The following is a 19966-nucleotide window of genomic DNA, read 5'->3' on the forward strand; positions in this document are numbered from 1 at the left end:
CCTTGGAAGTAGGTGCACAGAGAAGAAGTAGGTGTTTAAAAACCAGATGAAAACCTTTTTTGCTCACTGCGCATCCATTCATCCTATTTTTATTCTAGTGTGACTGAGCCATTAGCTAGCTATTAGCATAAAGGTTGAAAACGGTGTGGAAACCTTGGGTTTCACTGTAGTAAAGCTAGTAAAAAAGTAAAATTCAGTACTCTGAAATACTCTTTGTGCCCTCAGAGTGTTAACTAGTGAACATTAAAAGGGTTACAATGGCAGATGTGTGAGCCCTAAGACTTTTATTAGTGTAATGGGTGCAAAAAAGGAAAAAGAAAAACAATTCATATTTCATTTTAGTCACGAGTTTAGTCCATTTTTAGATATTCTTAACTGAGCTGAAATTTGGGTGTAAAAGCCAGGTTTAGTGTAGGCACATCACCAAATCTTTTGTATTGATGGTGTTCTGATTGTTGATAAATAATAATAGAATGAAAAACAGTAGTGGTCCTAAGATTGAACCCTAAGGCACACCTTTGGTTGCACTCGTAGAGCTAGAAGTAATAATTTCTGTCTTTACATACTGAGCTGTGCTGGACCATTTTCAAACCATTTCAAACTGTTTACTCTGCATGGGCAAGTATTTTAATATTGTATGACATGTGTGCCAAAAGCCTTTGAAAGGTCAATTTAAAAGGACTGCAAGATTTGTTTTTAAAAAATACACATGGCACAAACACATTTGTATTACACTGCTTGTTGCCTGCAAGTTGATGAGCAGCTCGACCATGAAAATTACTGGAGAGTTACAGTTTTGATGGTGTCAGCTAGAAGGAAAGCCAGGCAGTACACACACGTATGAAACCATCAGTCATATTTATTTTGCAGTGAAGGTGCTGGAACACTGCATTCTCCTTCAGTGCCACTTTCCCCTAAAATTTCACACTGTTTCTCCAAGGTTAAGTAACATCTTTGTTAACAGTTTGAGGAGAATCACTCCTCCGGATGTGAACAGCTGAGAGACAATCACTTCACAGCATAACTGCATAACCCCTCTGCTCTCTGAAGCTGACAATATCCGAAAACGCAAACAAAAACAAGCTGGATTGAAAGTGCTGGAAATCAGGGATCTCAGCACCTGTCAGAGTGCTTGCAGAGTTACTGGGTGCTGCTGAAGAACAACATCAACCCCCAGCAGATACAAACTGCACGGTTGTGTACTTCTGTGTGTCGGGGCATTGATGGTTTTGCTGATTGCCAGGTGAAAATACAAACTGAGAAACATTTTTTCATTTTACAAGAAATAACTGCCACCAATCAGAAAGATGACTCAGTAATGGCAACTTTCAAAATAACACAAAAGTTCTCCATGTTCTGAAGCGGTGCCTAGTTCAAGATTAGTGGCCATGTGTCTGTGCGGTTTGTGTGTTTGTGGTGTGGGTAGACTTTCTTGTACTGTAATTATCCTGTCAGATGGAGCAAACCTGATATTAATCCTAACAGGCTAGGGCTGGAAAAACGAGAACAGGGAAAAACACGGAGCAGAAATCCAAACATACAGTCATGTGAAAAGTATACAAGTATACATACACATCATAACAAAAGCTAAACTAATTTCCCCGTGTGGGACAGTAAAGAGTTTGAATTGAAATTGAATTGAAAAATCATCTGGGCTCTAGTAGGTCTTAGAGTTAGGTAAATACATGAACAACATATGAGACATTTAAAAACAATAACTTGGAGTAATGGTTTGACTTTATCAGTGTCTCACATAACTGTGGAGGAACTTTGGCCCACTGTTTTTCACAGCGTTACTTTAGTTCATGAAATGTTTGCGGGCTCCTAAGGTCCTACCACAACTTTTGGATTTGGACGCCACCTTGATTCTTTTCTTTTTCAGCCATTCTGTTGTAGATTTGCTGTTGTACTCAGGATCATTGTCCTGTTGCATGAGCCAAATTCAGGAAAGCTTTAGGTCAGGGGTGGGAAACTCCAGGCCTCAAGGGCTGGTGTCCTGTAGGTTTTAGATCTCACCCTGGGTCAACACACCTGAATCAAATGATTAGTTCATTACCAGGCCTCTAGTGAACTTCAAGACATGTTGAGGAGGTAATTTAGCCATTTAGATCAGCTGTGTTGGATCAAGGATACATCTAAAACCTGCAGGACACTGGCCCTTGAGACCTGGAGTTCCCCCACCCCTGCTTTAGGTGTTGCACAGATTGAGCAGACTTGACTAGAATATGCTAATATAGTAAGGAGTTTTTGGTCAAGTAAATGCCTGCAAAGTGCCCAGGTCCTTTGGCCGCAGAACAAGCCCCAATCATTACCCCTCCACCACCGTGATTGACAGTTGGTGTGAGACATTTATGCAGACATGCTGTGTTTGGCTTTCACCAAACACGGTGCTGTGCAATATGGCAAAACATCTCCACTTTGGTCTAATCTGTTCAAAGGACAGTGTTTCAGAAGTATTGTGGTTAGTCAGATGCAACATAACAAATCTATTTAAATATGCCAAGTGTTGGAGAGATCCTAATTTGAAGAGGCAGACTGTTCCAAACTTTAGGCGCAGCAATCCCAAAGCCCCGGTCTCCTCTGTGTTCTAGTCTGCTTCTAGGAACAATCAGAATCAGCTGACCTAAGAGTTCTAACATTAGTGTAACATACAGAGGATTTGTCACAATAAAGGTGATTCTAATTCTCTTGTGTTTTTTGCAATTTCTCTGAGCATTGCTGGCCGGCAAAACTTCTACTTGTATAGAGGTGGTCACACTTGCTGATGATCAGCTAATCACCTGCATTTGATTGGGATTGGTAGCATCTGGCTGAATTCCTATAGAAGCGCTTTTAGTTTTTTCACCCACTACTTCTGCATTCAGTATATCTTTTATTAAATGAACGGTCTATTAAGGGATGTTGTTGTTAACGTGAGGCTGTATTTACCTGAATTTAAGAGGTGCCGAGGACTACGTTATTTTTTTAAATAATACTTTGATATGTAAAACCTCTGAACAGAGAGAAGGCATGCTTTCTTTTCCATAATTGTGGGGTAAAAGGAGAAAAAAATTTACTTTTAACCTTTGACTGGCTCAGAGGGGAAAAAAACAACTCACAAAATGTCGTTTAATATGAATATTTATTTAAAAATCAATAGTTCAATACAGAAATAGTCATCTGTTATATGTATTATCAGACAGTCAGTACTTCAACCATGCTTTCTCTGATTAATCACGGTCTCAAAAAAGTACAAGAAATTTTTTTCCATTATTGAGCTTGTGCAAAGAAAACACACTAGAAAGCAATAGAAACACTGACACAAAGTAGATAACGATCAGTTCCTTTGAACAGTTCATTTTCCAGAAGAAGGCATCGCACAATTCCAAAAAGATCAGTCAAAGATTTAAGGCCATTTTGTACAGTTAATTTTCATATAGATTCGTATATTTCAAAACACTCAGTTTTCAACAAAAGGAACTGGTGCATCCTTTGTAAAACTGTACATGCAAACATAGTGCACATTATTAAGAAGATATGACGAGCATACGATACATTATTTGGATATCTTTAGTAAACAAAGATCTTACGTGTGTTAACACCTCACATGATCTAATAAAACACGCTTAGAAAAGGCGCCTCACAGGCACACGCGCACACACACACAAACACACGCTCACGTTCGCGCAGTATACATCAAATGTGTTCACACATATACACACTTGTGGCTTCATGAGGCTTGTCAAAGTTAGTGAGCCGTGTAAAACTGTATGGAAGCTGAGAAAGGTCTGAAAATATGATCCTTACTTACATATTATTCCAAAGTAAGAAACTAAAAAGTAGTAGTGCTTAATTTGAAATATTGGAATTTGAATGGATCGAATTTGGGTTTAATTAGTTTTCTGTTTTTTCAAAGTCTAGCAAGAAAATTTCAAGTTTTCCAATTTCCAGAGCTTCAAATTCAATTTTACATTCAAGTGTCTGTGTTTCAAACCTGGTTTGATTTTAAAAAGTTGAAAGTTTCTATCCTGAATTTCACTAAACCAGGTCCAGCAACTTTTTGTTGGGTTTTGTTGTTTGTTCATCAGTAAACAAACAACGAGAAAAATGGCCTAAAATCCTAAAATCAGAGAGAAAAAAAACAAGTTTAACTATAAATGAGGAATTTAAATGACACAATTACCTGATTTTCACAACATTTTAGATTATGGTGACAACATCAAGTATTTAAATCAGCTCATAATTGACAATTTAGCCCTGATTAGCTGGTCTTCTCATGAAATTTGGTGAAATTAAAATTAGGGAACAGATGTATTTTCCAACCTGGAAAGTTTTTAATGATGAACGTGTGACTACAAGAGGTAGTTTGTTGTTCAAATAGCATGGGTTTAAATCTGGGCAGCCAACTGAAATTGGGATTAAAGCCAAGCTGTTGTTGTAGTCTGCAAACAATTCAAGTTGTAGTTTACATCCATGTGTGTCCAGACTCGTATTATGTACAGCCTGTAGCATATCTGCAAGGAATCAAACAGGTGGGCAACTTCTATTAGGATCATCAAATCAGTATCTGACTCATCATCTCCCTGTTTGGCACTGAATAATGGTCAAAAGTGTTTTTGCTAGAAAACATTTTGACACTTTGGATATAAAAAATTATAATTTATTCCCATTACACAACATTTGTTGTTGGTGGTATTTTTTAAGTATGAATTATATGGTCAAAATTGTATTCACAGGTCACAGTGTGTTTGACCTTTAACCATGCAGTTCCACCTTAAGTCCAAGCGGATGTTTGTGTGGAATTTAAAGAAGCAATATTGGGTTTTTTTTAATTGCTTGGTCCACAGCTGTCACCAGAGACAAGGCAAAACAAAGAAAGGAAAAAAAGAATGGAAATATATAAATGACCTGTTGAAAAGGTTTATTCACATTTGCCTCTCTATCACTCTTCTAGGTTAGATTTTTAAACCGTAGTGTTTCAACTACTGATGAAAAGCTGTATTTATAGGCAGTCCTGGTATTTGCAAAGAGTGTTTCTTGCTCTAGTAGTTCAGGGAACTTCTCTGTTTTTCAGCAACCGGCTATAGCAAACTAATTCTATCTGCTCCAACAGCTTAGTCTGGGATTTTGCAATGTCTCATGCTGTGATGACCTTGAGGTCCACCTAGGGTTTGATCAGGTGCTAACTATGTCTCTGTTTGCTCTGCAGGGACTGAATAGGTGACATAGAGCGAGCATAGAGGTGCCCTGTCTAGGCAATGAGCTCTTAATGTTGAATTATTATGCTTATTTATGCTTTCAACTGAGCAGTTGGCCACAAGAAGCCTAAACCAGCACACACACATTCATTTGATAAATTCAGCGAAATTGAGTTTCTGCTACGGTGACAATACATGGGAGAAGACTGTAAAAAAGAAAGAGAAATGTGAGAATGCAATAAGAAATGCAGCAATGTACACACCAGTCTCACAGCAAAATGTAAAATTGTCACAAAAAATAGTTTGTTCATGTTCCTAGACACAAACTATTGTCTTTTGTTTCGTTTTTTTTTTTTTTTTGAGTGATAAACTGTATGAATTATGTAACTCTTGTGCCTGCAGCACCTCTGGTTCAGACAACGTAGTAACAATTATATTTTATTAATGAAAACTCGTTTGCCTTTTAAAATTGGTAAATGAAAATTATTTTGTATATATGTCACTGGATACAAAAATAATATTGTGAAAAGTCCTGTTGGGGAACATGAAACAACCGTAAAATTAGTATCCAGAAACACAAATCAAAAGAATTTGTGACTATTTCTCAAAATACCGTGAGGCTGCGGTGCAATGTAAAATATTCCAAAGTATGTAAAAAATTCCAGTTACAATTTTTTATTTATTTATTTTTTAGTGTTGCTTTCGGGGTTACTCCTTTTTACAAGGAGATGGAGATAGCACATGAATATTAAAATGTTGCATTCCCACTTAATTTAAATATTGTATCTACTGTTGTTTTAAAAGGTTATTTCAATCGACATCCATATCTCAATCCAAATCTCCGCATTCACACACACTTGTGACAAAAATAGAAGACTTTAAATTGGAAACTTGTCGAAACGGTGAATACAACTCGCATGCGTCATCCTCGTTCATATGATTAGCACATATAAATACACATCGTAAAAACAAAGCTGTATCAAAGCTAAAGGTGTAATAAAAATGCACTCAAGTACAAACACACTACACCCACGCAAAGAAAAAATATAGGGAAAATGTGTTTTTCTCTGCATTTTTGACCACTGGGCTCTTTTTGCTCAAACAGTATTTTGTTTGAGAGCAGCTGCTATTGTTTTACACATTGGGCAGGAATATGTGACAACACAATGAGACAAAACCCCTGGGCACGTGCGCATCCTACTGCCAAGGCAGTTTGTAGCGGCAAGACAGACACAGAGAGACAGGGTAGCCATGTTTCCATTCAACTCTCAAGTAGTGCTACATAAACAGCCAAAAAGCTCTTCATTGAGCTCGGATGGAGGATTAAAGTAAAATATAATAGGGTCAAAAAATGTAAAAACCGAATATGTAACTAATATTAGCCACATTTTAATTTTTTGTTGACTTCACAGTCATGCTAACAGGATCATTCTTTTAAAATGCTAACATTAAGGCTGCTAGCATGTTCACAACGATAATGCTAGCATGCTAATGGCTAGCAATTAAACTATTTGCGATGCTCACCGCCTTGGCGTGTAAGCATATTAACAGTCACTAATTTGTGGTAAATATAATTTGTTTTTAATGATACTTTTTTCTTTTTCTTGTGACTGTATAACAACGTTACACATTAATATGGGAGTTTTCAATCTTTATCAACGACGTGTGCTAGCTAACCAACTGTGCTGTTCCTTGAGTATTTAGCTTACATTTCTTTAGGATGAACAGAGAGTCTAGGTTTTTTAAATAATTTCCAGTCAAGTTAAATCCTGTATGAAGGTCATTATAGTACTTGAACAAAAAAAATAAATAAATAAAAAATAACTAAATAAAACCCTTCTTATTTCTGATTAGCATAAAATTCTGACTTTTTCAATTAAACTAGCTAAAAAAGAAGGCTGGATGGAAAGACAGCTAAAAGTGACAAATGTAGAAAAGAAAGGATTGAGAGAGATGGAAAGATAAGGCTGAAGAAGACAGACGAATGAAGATACTGGCAGACAGACACTCATCCCCCACAGACAGACAGATGGATAAAAGAGGTAGTGCAGGGCCACTATATGCATGCAGTTGACTGAGGCTACACTCATGCAAAAGTTTAATACAAACACTAGAATACAGTACAGTACGGTACAGAAGGGCTACCAGGACCTGCACTGCTGCTACCTGGCATGGATGCCAGGAGAGAGAAAGAAAGAAAGAGAGTATTACAAGCTTCATATTGAAACTATATAAAAGTATCAACAGTAAAAATCCTCGTTAGCATTTACTGTAAACAATGAGTGATTTGGAGAGAAAGAGAAAGAAAGAAGTTATATATGTCCAGTTATTTACAAGTGAAATTACTGCTCATTTAAGATCATGTAACTCCTTCATTTGTCTGGAGACATTCTCTTTAAAAAGTAAGATCAGCCATTTTATACTGCTTTTCCTTTTTTCTTATTTCTGCCACAATTTGAATTGAGACTCTCTGAACTTTCTCCAAAATCTTTCCAAGCATAAAATAAGCAGGTAAAAAAAAAAATCAAAACAATGACAGGAATGCTTGACAGTGGAAGTAAACAGACTCTCATCTTCTTTTCCTGCCCTCAAAAGCGTCACTCTCCTGGCCCGGCATGCAGCTTTCTGAACACATGAAAGACCACTGTGATCCACAACCACAAGGCATGGAGAGCGGCTTTAAGGAAATGGAAGTATTTCGCGTGACAAGTTCAGCGAACCCCTGACTCCAAAACCTTTTCCAGCCTTGCTCCTCAGATCTGGGTTTGGATGGGTTGCCCAGGTGGTGTGTATGGAGGCGGCGCCGGTGAAGGCTTTATCCCACGGGTCCGCATGTAGGAGAGGAACTGGTCTGGAATCTCAGCCAAGACATCTTTGGCGAGCCGGGCCATGCTTAGGATGTGGTTCCCCGTACGATCGATGTAGTCCCTGAACGGGACAAACTGAAAGGTAAGAGGAGGAAACAGATGTTGAGACAGGAGTTGGTTTGAAGAACAATGCGAAATCAATCATATATAGGTTTTATAGGCACTGCAGGCTTGTCAGGCAATTTCCTCTTGCATAATTCTGCGCGTCATAGCCATCAACTCTTAGCTAGCTAGCCAGCCAGCTAAGTCAGCATCATAGGCAGTGTAAAAGGTGAACAAATTTTGAAGCTTTGCCATTAGACCTTTAAAAATATTACAGTTATCGTTAACCAAGCAGAGCTGATTATTTCCTTATTGATTGTTGGTCCTGTTGTAATTGAATGTCAACCTACCAAATAAATGACTACTATCTGCTTTCCATGTGGTTTTACTGTATTTGATGTTGTTCTGCACTGAAACTGACCAGTTAGTCACGTGACCAGAGCTCAAACATCTGTCTGTCGCTTCTAAGACTTTCTGAAGAAAAGCAGTCATAGAAAGTTCTGTCTTGATGAACAAAAATTGGACTTTTGTCATTTCAGGCAATAAAACAGCTCAAAGCTAGAAAGCTTTTACCGAAGACGCTGCTTTAAAAATAACTTTATGGAAGTAGGACCGGCCAACTGATAGGACTTATAGAGGTGAAGATATCGGTGAAATGTGTGGGAAGACAGTTGGGTTTGGTAAAGAGGGGGAAAATGAGAGAAGTCACAGAGAGGATAGACGGCAATAAGGAAGAAAAGCGCAGATGGAGAAGAGACTGGGTGAAAGGAAGAGAAAGGGGGGTGAGAAAGAAGGAGGGTGAAATATGGTGAGGTGGGGTGGAGGGGGGAGCAGTGGGAAGAGCCACACAAACGAACAAAGAAAATGAAGAAGTTGAATTAAGTAATTCATCTTCTTTTTGTTACAAGTGGGAGATGTACTTGTGAACTGCAAGATTATTTTTGTAAAAGTACAGCTGTACAGCTCACCAGGCTAGCAGCTGCCTGTGAGAAGAATCTAGCCTAATTAAGACGCTGCAGAATCGCCCGGGCGGCTGAAACTCTGGCGTGTAGCTGTGCGGCGATCGGGCTACAGCAAATTGTAAAGGTTTCGCCTCAACTGGGGTAAAGAAAAGTCAGAATCTGTAACATCACCTAGCTGAGCAGAACATGTAGAAAGATGAAATGTGCATATTTTCATCCAATTTTTCATTTTTCTCCTGAGACTTTTGGTAATAGAGTCTCCTGACACGGTTTGGGGCTGCTGGAGTGAGAAATTGAGCAGTTGGAAGCTTTGAGATAAGGCGAAAATACAAGCCAGCAGCTACATAACAAGCACCAGTTAGCTCTAGGAAAAGTCAGGGATTAATGGGATCAAATATTAGGCTGCATAATTTATAGTGGTGCTGAAAGCATACGTGTATCCTAAAACACCAGTCACCGTATGATCACTGAAGTTATTTCACTTTGCTGATATAAATCTTGTAAATCTCTCTCATAATGTCCCTCCAATGGAAGACAAAGTCACTTTTTATATTTACTTAATGAGATGTTGTCACCTGCAATCACAAGATCACAAATGGAGACAATTTGTGCTGGAAACACTTGCTGCAGAAGTTAAGCTTCACCATGACACTTGGGGTTATTAGCTTTCTGATAATGAGATCCTGCAGGCTGAGCTGGTGTAATGTTCCCGTACAGAAACGTAATTTTTCACTGCCACCAGGTCTTTTTCTGCATGGAGCGCTTGTATATGTGTGTGCTTGAGCTTGTTAAAAAAAAAAAACCTAACTAATGAGCGTGGCTCTGAGGGAGGGTGCGAGAAATAAGACTATGACGGCGGCGGCATAAAGGTCACGGAGGAGGAAAACGTGACTTCTCCGTGTTGCAATCAAACAAGTGGTTTGCTGTGAATGTTCGTTTTCTTCTACTTCTTTTATTTCGGTGCTAAGATTAAAGCTGCTTTGGGATTACCTGCAACCGTGAAGTGATCCCCTGCAGCAACACAAACAGGAATACAAAGAAAAGGGAAGGCAACGAACGCCTGGCTGAACTGGATGATTGAAGGGATGGGTGAACTAATACTGCATGAAGTACGACTGTGACTTTATACATTAAAGGCACGTCTATGTGGCTGCTTTGCTAATCTAAATGACCTTTTAAGAATAAAGAACTTAAGCACACAGGTAGCGCTGTTGTGGCTATGTCGAAGCCACATGGGGAAAATTCTGATCTTTCTGCGCTGCACAGGTCCATCTTACATGGCTGCCTGCAGACCCCACAATGCCCTAGGCTTTTTAAAATGGGCATTAAGCCAGGGGTTAGAGCTGAGGTTCACTGTTCATTCACTTTAATGAGGAAGTGAGACTGAGTAAAAGATGGAGGGGATGGCGAATTGGCTCTTCACTGTTACTGGGGAGCCTGCCATTATCTTTCTGTGTGTGTGTGTGTGTGTGTGTGTGTGTGTGTGTGTGTGTCTGGGGTATGAGCAGACAGAACCACCACATGGTTGGTTCTGTCTGCTCATACCTCCCAGGCCCAATAAAAATGCATAGGCCCTGAGTTTGGCTGGAACTGGAATTTTGTTGGGAATGTGCATTGCTAAAGCATCAGCTGATAGGGGTCTTCAGGTGGGTCCCACTTAATTAGCTAATTTGAGCACTTGATTTGTCAGGTGTAAATGAAGCACCTCGTAGCACAGGTATTGTTTCAGCACACACAGTTTGTACAGTTAAATCCATAACTTGTTTTGGATTTAACTGTCCTGTCTTCCTTCTCTCACCCCAATTGGTCGCAGCAGATGGCCCCGCCCCTCCCTGAGCCTGGTTCTAGCGGAGGTTTCTTCCTGTTAAAAGGGAGTTTTTCCTTCCCACTGTCGCCAAAGTGCTTGCTCACAGGGGTCATATGATTGTTGGGTTGTTCTCTGTATGTATTATTGTAGGCTCTACCTTACAATATAAAGCGCCTTGATGCAACTGTTGTTGTGATTGGCGCTGTATAAATAAAATTGAATTGAATTGTCTCGTGGGCAGTGCTGCTCCATGAGGATGGGGCTGGCTCACACCAATTTGACTCAACTCCACTTTCCAATTAATATTCACAGGCTCTATTTACAAACAATCATTTGGCATGCAATCCCAGTGAGGGGACACCCGTATGACCTCCATTTAATACCCTTAAGACGTCTGTATACTCACTTTAAATATATTGTCACAGCAAAGCCGTCAGAACACAGAATGGACCGAAAACGCAGACCCAAGACAGTGACACAGGTTAGTGTAATGAGGATGAGTAACGATTTAAGAGACTGAAGGCAGACCTCACCTGAACAATGTCCCTCTCGGCGTATCTTCCTCTAGAAGAGATTCTGACTTCATCACCGTCTAATTCAACCATGGCTGTAAAGATTAAAGACAAAACTAAGCTGGCAGCAGTTTTTCCTACAAAAAAAATCTAATCAAATAAAGGTTTGTTATTTTAACCCACATGTTTCAACATCTTGTTGACTTACCATCAAATTCTGCAGGCCCTACTCCCACAATGATAATTGACATCGGCAGGCAGGAGGCCTAAACGAGAGCGAGAGGAAGAACAATTAATATTTCAAAACATTCAAAGCTGTGAAAATCTTTACTTGAGTGTAACGCCATGCATGTTCACCCGTGTTGGACACTGTGGAGGTTTTTCTTTAGTAAACAAATCATGTCACATTCATGTCTCGCAGAACACATACAATATGTGTGATCATGTGTGTTTTCCACCCCCGGAGCGCTGCGTGGGTTGAGCCATCACTGTAATTAATATTAGACATGAGACACTCAACTCACTGACAGCTAACAAATGACATGTGTTTGTGTTGTACGTGGGCGCATTCGTTCAAGTGTCACAGAGTGTGTATGCAGTCCATCGGTGTGTGAGTGTGTTCAGTGAGTAATGTTATGACCTCAGGCTGCAGAAAGATAGATGATGTTATCAAAACATCTCGCTTATTTTTTGCTCCCAGTGGTAGAGGTCCTCAGGTTTCTAATTCTGCTCCGCTCACCCCCCCCTCATATCTCGCATATATCTTCCCCCTTTTTTTTACCCAAGCCTTCTATTTCTCCCGTCGAACCATCAGACCCCCTGTCCTTTGTTGTTTTCACAGGCCCTGAGATGGATCACTGGTTTCAGAAACATGGCTTCCGTTCACTGTTCATTTTGTTTGCATTCTGGGCGACTCTGGACTTGACAGTGATGGAGAGGATGGTGCGAAGGTTAACCACATGCTGGCAAAAGCAGCACAGCAAACACACATTATAACAGAAGGAACCGCTGCCAGTCATGGATGTCGTATCAAATGCGAAATTCTATTTTTTATTAAATTCCCTCAACTGTGCACAGTTCACATGCGCTTTCACCCCTCTGCTCATTTGCACACAGTTTTGTCTTGACTGTAAATGTTTACAATCCAGAGTATTTATTTATGTTTAAGATTTGGTCCACAGTTATTTCGGCGTGTTTCCTAACTTTTCCCACCACAACACCGCATGTAACCAGCACAACAACAGAAAACTGTGACTGCTACCCGTGCACTATAGTGCACTAACCCTGATGTGTGAAAAGCACACTGTGACTTGCTGTACATGCTAACCCAGTATAAAAGGAGGATGTAGCCATGGCGATGTCAACCGCTGGGTTAGGCCTCTACACTTTGAAGCTTCAAAATGAGCCACCACACAGTTCTTATTGATGGTTTTTTGAAGTTACTATATTTGGACAAAAGGGCTGAATTATCTTGGTTTGCAAGCTGTCTCCACAAAGTGTACAGACATGCATTGCTCAGTAATAGTCTAATAGTATATTAGAATTTCTCTCAACCGAAGCACAAACCACACAGCTATAACATTAATCAGATAATCCATTAAAAATGCCCCAACAGGCATAAACACAGTAGAGAGGTCTACTTCAGTGAGTGAAATTAATAGAGGGAAACTAATAAACACATATCAGAGCCAGCTCCCTGTGTTGGGAAACCTGTCAATTAAAACAGCCATGCTCCCAATCCAATTATCCAGGTGGATGAGCTTTAAAGAAATCATCCCACTCAGAATTCTAGAAATGAAGAAACTATCCACAGAGGCCAAAACTTATTCTTGTATGAGGCTATAATTATGCTTTTTAATGCTATAAAGTTGGCCGTTTTAACATGAGAGTCCATGAATACGGACTCGAGAGGATCTGCAGTTTTTGCCACTTCTGCATTTTCCCCTGTTCTAACCCTCAATGATCAAAACTTCAGATGATACAGTAATCATCGAGCACAAAGCAATTTTCATCTATTTAGGGATGGGAACATCATCAGTGCTAACAAACTATCTAGAAGTGTGAGATTTAGATTGTTGCACCTTTAGCTAATCAGGTTGTGTTTTGATGTTTGATGGTTGTAGTGTTGTGGTGTTGTAAATATATGCGAAATGGGGCAGCTAGCATGATGGTCACGGTCATTTCTCTTTGCATTCGCCTCCATGGTGATTCGTTGCTTCTTTAGCATAAAGTACTGCTTCGTAAAGTTTAATTAAGGGATGAATTGCTTCCTTCCTTGTTTGTCGTTCATGTTTTCATTATTTCCTCATTCCTTCAGCCAGTTTTTGGTTTTGAGTGGCATTGGCTTTATTTACCATTATTATAATTAAACTTTTGCAACTAATATTTCTTCAAAGGGTGAACTTTCTGAGAGGTGCAGGCTCAGGTGTTCACAGCTGCTCTGCACGTCCTTACATTGACAATAGATTCCTTGGTCTGGGCCATGTCTGAGATGACCCCGTCTGTGATGATGAGGAGCACAAAGTACTGGGAGCCATCCTTCACAGATGCTGCGTATCTGTACAAAAACACACAAAGAAACAATTTGTGGTTATTTCTGATCTCCTTACATGTTTTTGTTACAAATACAGCTCATTACTTGAGTAGATTATGCATCACACTGTGTAGTTTAATTACATGTAAAGCATTTAGTGGCTTTATTTAATAAAGAGCAGAAACAGATCTGTGAAAACAGGGTGGTATTGATGCTCTGGATAACAGGATAATCTGTCAAACACATCTTTATGTCAGTTTCACAGATTCTTGTCTTATTAAGAATTTTAGCCACTCTGTTACCAAGTGTGTCCTTTCACTCCTGTCTGAGTCGTGACCTGATATTATTCCAACTGCTTCAGTTTCTTTCAAGCATCACCTTTCTGTGCAGCAAGCTACGTCTCCATCTCCTAATAACTTCCACTATAGACCATCACAACACTGTAGATAGAAGGATGAAATATAGCAAAACAAGTCGAGTCAGAGACAGCGAGAGACCAAGGAAGACAAAGTCGATAATTACTAAGCTGTATGGGGGAGTGGAGTAAGAGATAGCAGAAATGATAAATGGGGGCTGTGCTATCAAAAAAAGAGATGCAGAGGCTGGACGGGACTTAAAAGAACTGCAAGCCTAAAGTTGATAAATAAGTCTTACAGTTGCAAAAAGATGTTACGTGTCCCCATAACAACTAGAGTTTAAAGTTTTTAATGAGGTTATGAGGAGGAATTTATGCAATGTGTTCTGATTAGTTACGTTCTTATCTCACACAGCTGAACCAGGTCTGAGAGTTAAAACTTTTAGAGCAAAAACAGAGTTAATGATCTGCAGTCTGGCTCGGGGGAGGATAGAAGTTTATGAAAAATGCAGCCTTGTTTACGTCTCTGAGAAACGCTTAACATATTTATGTTTAAAGACTTGGTGATATATATATATATATATATATATATATATATATATATATATATTAGGGGTGCAACGATATTCGTATCGATATTGAACCGTTCGATACAGTGCTTTCGGTTCGGTACGCATATGTACCGAACAATACAACATTTGTAATTTATTTTATCAATTCTCCTTCTGACGATGCTGTCTGTGTTGAGCGCTCAGTGAATCTGTGTTCGACTACTCCGCCTAGGCTGCACTGTCCAGCGCAGATCCACTGAGCGCTCAACACAGACAGCATCATCAGAAGGAAGAGCGCAGGGCAAGCTAGCGAGACAGAAGTTAAGCTCTCCTTGCAACAGGCAAATTGAACCTCATTCAGATCTGGCGTTTGGAATTATTTTGGTTTTCATGTGACGTATGACCCTGAAGGTAAGCGAGTCATGGACTAAAGTAAAACAGTATGTTGGATGTGCCATGCAATGCTCAATTACATTGGTGTGAACTAGTGTGTTAGCGCAGTTAGCTCGTTAACGTGTTGGCCGTCTAGCCCCATGCACGGAGCGATCGGCGGTAGCTCGTTAACGGAGATTTGCCGTGTTGTGGCGTTAAGGTCATTTCAACGACATTAACCTGAAAGCACTAGTGGGAACACAACGAATATGACTGCACATTTACGCCGACATCATCCTAGTGCAAAGACAAGTGGAAGCAGACAAAAAAAAAGCAAGCATGCTACTAACTTTAGCTGAGTCATTTAGACAGTTGTTAGCACATGATTCTCCTCATGCTGCTGAGAATATAGCCCAGAAGAAGCGGATAGTATAGCTTTTATTTTGGAAAGAGCCATTTCTCTGTAATAAACTCTCTTTTCCAAAGATGAGTGATTCCTCAATCAGATACAGGGCTCGCAATATCGCTAGCCCGACGTCCCGGAGCTAGCGATTTTTTTCAGTCGGGCTACCAAAATCTATCTCTGCCCTGCCCGTCGGGCTATTGTAGGAAGGAAAAATATATGTCAATGCTTTTGCATTCTTTCAGAAATGTAGCTGGGTAATTATGTCATTGGCATCGGTGAGCCACTGTCAATATGTGACATATTGAAATCGTGTTTGAATTTGCGCTTGTTTTTTTGCTTTCACTTTGCAATCGCGCGAACTGTGTATAGAGAGCGACAGCACTGATCTGTGAGTGATGATAATTTGCGCACCAATTCCTCTGACATCGTCTTATCAATCGTTAGCTTACTATGCAAACATGACAAGTGAAATCTCCCGCAGCTTAAACATGTGAGAGGTTGATCGTGCAGAGAATCGCTGAGCTTATGTGAGTCCGTGTGTAAAAGCATTTCAGTTCTGCTGAGCCAAATAAGACAGGTCGGGGTGAAGAAGTGACAGCCAAAGAAAAGCTTACCACAAAACGGAGAAGTTATGACAAATCAGACTATAAGGCAAAAAGAAAGTGCAGCTTTATGGTTTCATGGACAAAATAATTTCTGTGGCTGCAATATGATGAGCTAAATAACCAGGGCTGCACATAAGTGGTCCGCAGGTGCGCATTCGCTGTCAAAATAAAAAACACGCACAAGGGTTAGGGTTAAATTTAAAAACTGTACTTTTGAGTTAAAATATATATTTATAATTTTAATAAATGACAAATTAAAAATGCATGAACATTTTTTTGTATCGAAAAAATATCGAACCGTGACACCAAAGTATCGAACCGAACCGAACCGTGAATTTTGTGTATCATTGCACCCCTAATATATATATATATATATATATATATATATATATATATATGCATGCTGCAAGCATACATGCTGCAGTTTTGATTGGGTTTGTTATTTGAACTGAGGAGAAGAATATTTCAGGCACAGAACAAAAGCAGCAAAATGAACAGCTTCACTTTGTTTAAAGAACTGGCCTGGCTCTGAGTCAGGGGTAACAGAGCTGTGCTGTTTCTTATTGTTACTATTCAATTCAGTTAAATTTTATTTATATCGCTCCAAATCACAACAACAGTCACCTCAAAGCCCTTCATCTTGTGAGGAAAAGATCCTACAAGAAATACAGAGAAAACCCCAACAAACTCCCCTTTCACCCGCTGGGCCCATGTCCTCATTTGAGGTTTGACAGCGGTTTAGTAGATAAAGGTGAAAGGCTTGGACATGAATTGAGCTGCGGTTTGGGGACTGGCAGTGGCTCACGGGCCTGGCAGATCCCCATAGTTTACCCATAGTACTACATAGAAGTGAAGAAGTGAAAGAATTGAAAAGGGGAGGGAGGGTGGGGCACGTAAACGAGAACAAACAGCTTGTAGGACTTGGGGAACCTACATAGATGAGAACCGGAAGGAGCGTGTTTGGAGGTGTGGTCCTGCTCCTAAAATTCAGATACTTTATCTCCAATTAACAAGAAGAAACCAGCAGAACAGGTTCATGGAGGGACACAAGACACAAAACATGCTGTGGAAATGCAGAGTGGTGTCTAAAAATAGAGCAAGTGAAAATTCCAGCGTAATTACGGGAGGATTTAGGGTCACCTGATCCAGCTCTAACTATAAGCTTTATCAAAAAGGAAAGTTTTAAGCCTAATCTTAACCTCTTAAGCCCCAATGCTCCAGATACAGGGGCATTGTCTGTCCCTGTGTGTTGGCCCTGCGACAGACTGGCGACCTGTCCTGAGCTGTGTGCGTGTTTGAGGTTGCTCATGCCTTGGTGGAGAGGACGGTCTTTGAATCATTTAACATGTCTGACTTGTTCTCTTTTGCTTCGTGACCAGCTTCTAGACTTTGGTGTGCTGCTCTTCCTCTTGATGGTAAAGGCGGTTTGTCTGTTTCCTTTAGTTTAATCAATAATAAATACCTTTTGATTTAATGCCAACTTTGCCACCTTGTCTCCTTTGGACACTTTTTTACTTCCCAACAACCACTGAATATTTTATGTGACACATGGATGTATAACCTGTGACCAGCTGCATCTCCGTGTGGTTCAGCAATTGCAGAGTCGGCAACCTCCGCCAGCTACAGCGGATTGTTAAAGCAGCTGCCAAGATCATCGGAACATCTCTCCCTCTGCTACGGGACTTCTTCCACAAGTGCTGCATCAGTGAGGCCTCCTGGATCGTGCTTGACCCCTCACATGGACTTTTTTCTCTCCTTCCAATATTCAGATGCTATCGCAGCATCGAGGCCCGATCCTCCAGACTGTAAGATAGCTTTTTCCCCACAAGCCACCGGACTCTTGAACTCACTACAGGCTCTCCCACTCCCCCCAACAAACACACCCACACAAACTGTTAACTAACTGCCTCTATTGCACTCCACATACCACTGCCTTTGTAACCCAGATGCTGCTCTATGGACAATCCTGCTCTCAAGAATCCTGCTCATGGTCACTTTAAATCACTTCAACCTGTAAATTGTAAACTGTTATTGATCCTTTTACCTTAGTCTTATCTGTGTGTGTGTGTGTGTGTGTGTGTGTATATGTATGTCTTTTGCACTGAATGGAAATGAACTGAACTGCCTCTATATTCTGTACTATATATAGCAGAGATGACAATAAAGTTTACTTTGACTTTGACTTTGATAACACACACCACAACCTGGTGACAGGCAGTGCTTTTGGGCTAATTATGGAGTTTTCCTGCTGTACTTGGGCACTCAAAACACTTTATACAACATGCCTCATGTAACCTTACAGGCACCTTTTTCTAACATTCACACATCAGAAAGCAACTTGGGGTTCAGTATGTTGCCCAAGGATACAAAGGGATGCAGATTGGAGCGCCAATGATCGAAGCGTCATGGCTTTATGCTAAGCTAATCAGTTGCTGTTGCTCAAAGGGACTGACCAATGGGTTGGAAAGGGCTCAAATACTACATAACCAGTAATCGAAAATGTGCAAAATACTGAACTCATTACAAGCTGGTTAGGCATCTGTGTTATGCTCTATTTGTATGTGTAAGTACACGATTAAGATGTGAGTAAATTATCTCCTAGATATGAAAAGCAACCTGATGAGAGACCTCGCTATAATTACATACTTGCATGAACAGATTCTTAATGTATTTTTCTTTTGGAAGTCTTTTTCTTGATTGTCCGCCTGCTCGTCTTCCCCCGCAGCATAAATTACGTTCTCATCGGTATACAGACACAAACAAACACGCAATCATCCGTCAGGCACCTTCTCTGTTTGTGTCCCGAGGTTTTTCTCCTGCACTCTAACTCTTCTTAGCTACATTACAAACATCTGCTTCAGAGAGCTCATTACAGAAAATCCAAGAACACACGTTGAGTGTCGGAGTGAAATGTACTCTCCGTTCTTTCACGCGTACTCAAATGATACGAAGTTCATTTTAAAGGAAATGATGACAATTATGACAGCGTAAAACAGCGTGCTCAGCGTACAGAAAAGCAAAAACCGAGAGATGTAAATCAGACACTTAAAATCACTGGTGTACGTGTGTTACCTGGCCACATGGTTGATAACAGGAGAGAAGTTAGTGGGGCCGTAAAGCTGAACCGACTTAAGACTCTGGTAGTAGGCTTCCATTACACCATCAATCCCTACACAATATGGGTTCTGAGGGTTCCCGTTCTGCAGAGGAAAGAAGAAGAGGGGATTACCTTCCATGATTGATTTGAGATGCATTCAGCAGGGCCACAGGAAGAGGGAAAGCAAGTGAATCATTTATGTACTCTCTCACTGGATGTTTGGGGAAATCCCATCCGTTTGGCAACAACAACCATGCCACAAGTAATTAAAATCACCTTTCTTCCTCATTCTGATGCTCACTTTGAACTTCAACAGGCTGCTTATTAGGGATGGGTATCGTTTAGGTTTTATCAGTGCAGCTGAATCTTGCATCTTTTTGAAAGAGCGTAAACACAAAACATTATTTTATTTTATAAGCTGGAATATGCAGAAAATAGGTTTAAATGTTAAACAAATTTCTTCACGTCAGAGACAGTTTCATATAATAAATTTTTGCTTGATGCATAAAGTTAAAAGATTACAAGTTTTTAAAAGAGACCTTTTTCTTTTGATTAAATTTTATATGACGGATTATGCATAAAAATAGAATTCGGCTGAAAGGTCTATTGCTTTACTCAGGTTGTGTATCATGTTTTTAAAAAGTAACTAAGTAAGAAAGTAACTAATTACTTTGAAAATA

General features: G+C 40.0%; 1 protein-coding gene across 1 annotated transcript in view; it reads right to left on the reverse strand.

Moving 5' to 3' along the window:
- Window positions 1-3104: 3104 nt before the first annotated feature.
- LOC147310538 (copine-8) overlaps window positions 3105-19966 on the reverse strand; it is a 104663-nt gene continuing 87801 nt past the window's right edge. Inside the window, exons 16-20 of the mRNA XM_086268618.1 lie at window positions 19262-19389; window positions 13822-13924; window positions 11576-11633; window positions 11389-11462; window positions 3105-8119 (exon numbers count right to left, since the gene is read on the reverse strand). Coding sequence (XP_086124744.1) covers window positions 7931-8119; window positions 11389-11462; window positions 11576-11633; window positions 13822-13924; window positions 19262-19389 — 552 coding nt within the window. The 3' untranslated portion in view covers window positions 3105-7930. The remainder of the gene's footprint in view (window positions 8120-11388; window positions 11463-11575; window positions 11634-13821; window positions 13925-19261; window positions 19390-19966) is intronic.

This window comes from Aulonocara sp. 'chitande type north' Nkhata Bay, linkage group LG17 (assembly GCF_057382095.1).
Source record: "Aulonocara sp. 'chitande type north' Nkhata Bay isolate Kocher_YH1m ecotype deep benthic linkage group LG17, A_spYH_male_GT1.1, whole genome shotgun sequence".
Lineage (NCBI taxonomy): Eukaryota > Metazoa > Chordata > Actinopteri > Cichliformes > Cichlidae > Aulonocara > Aulonocara sp. 'chitande type north' Nkhata Bay.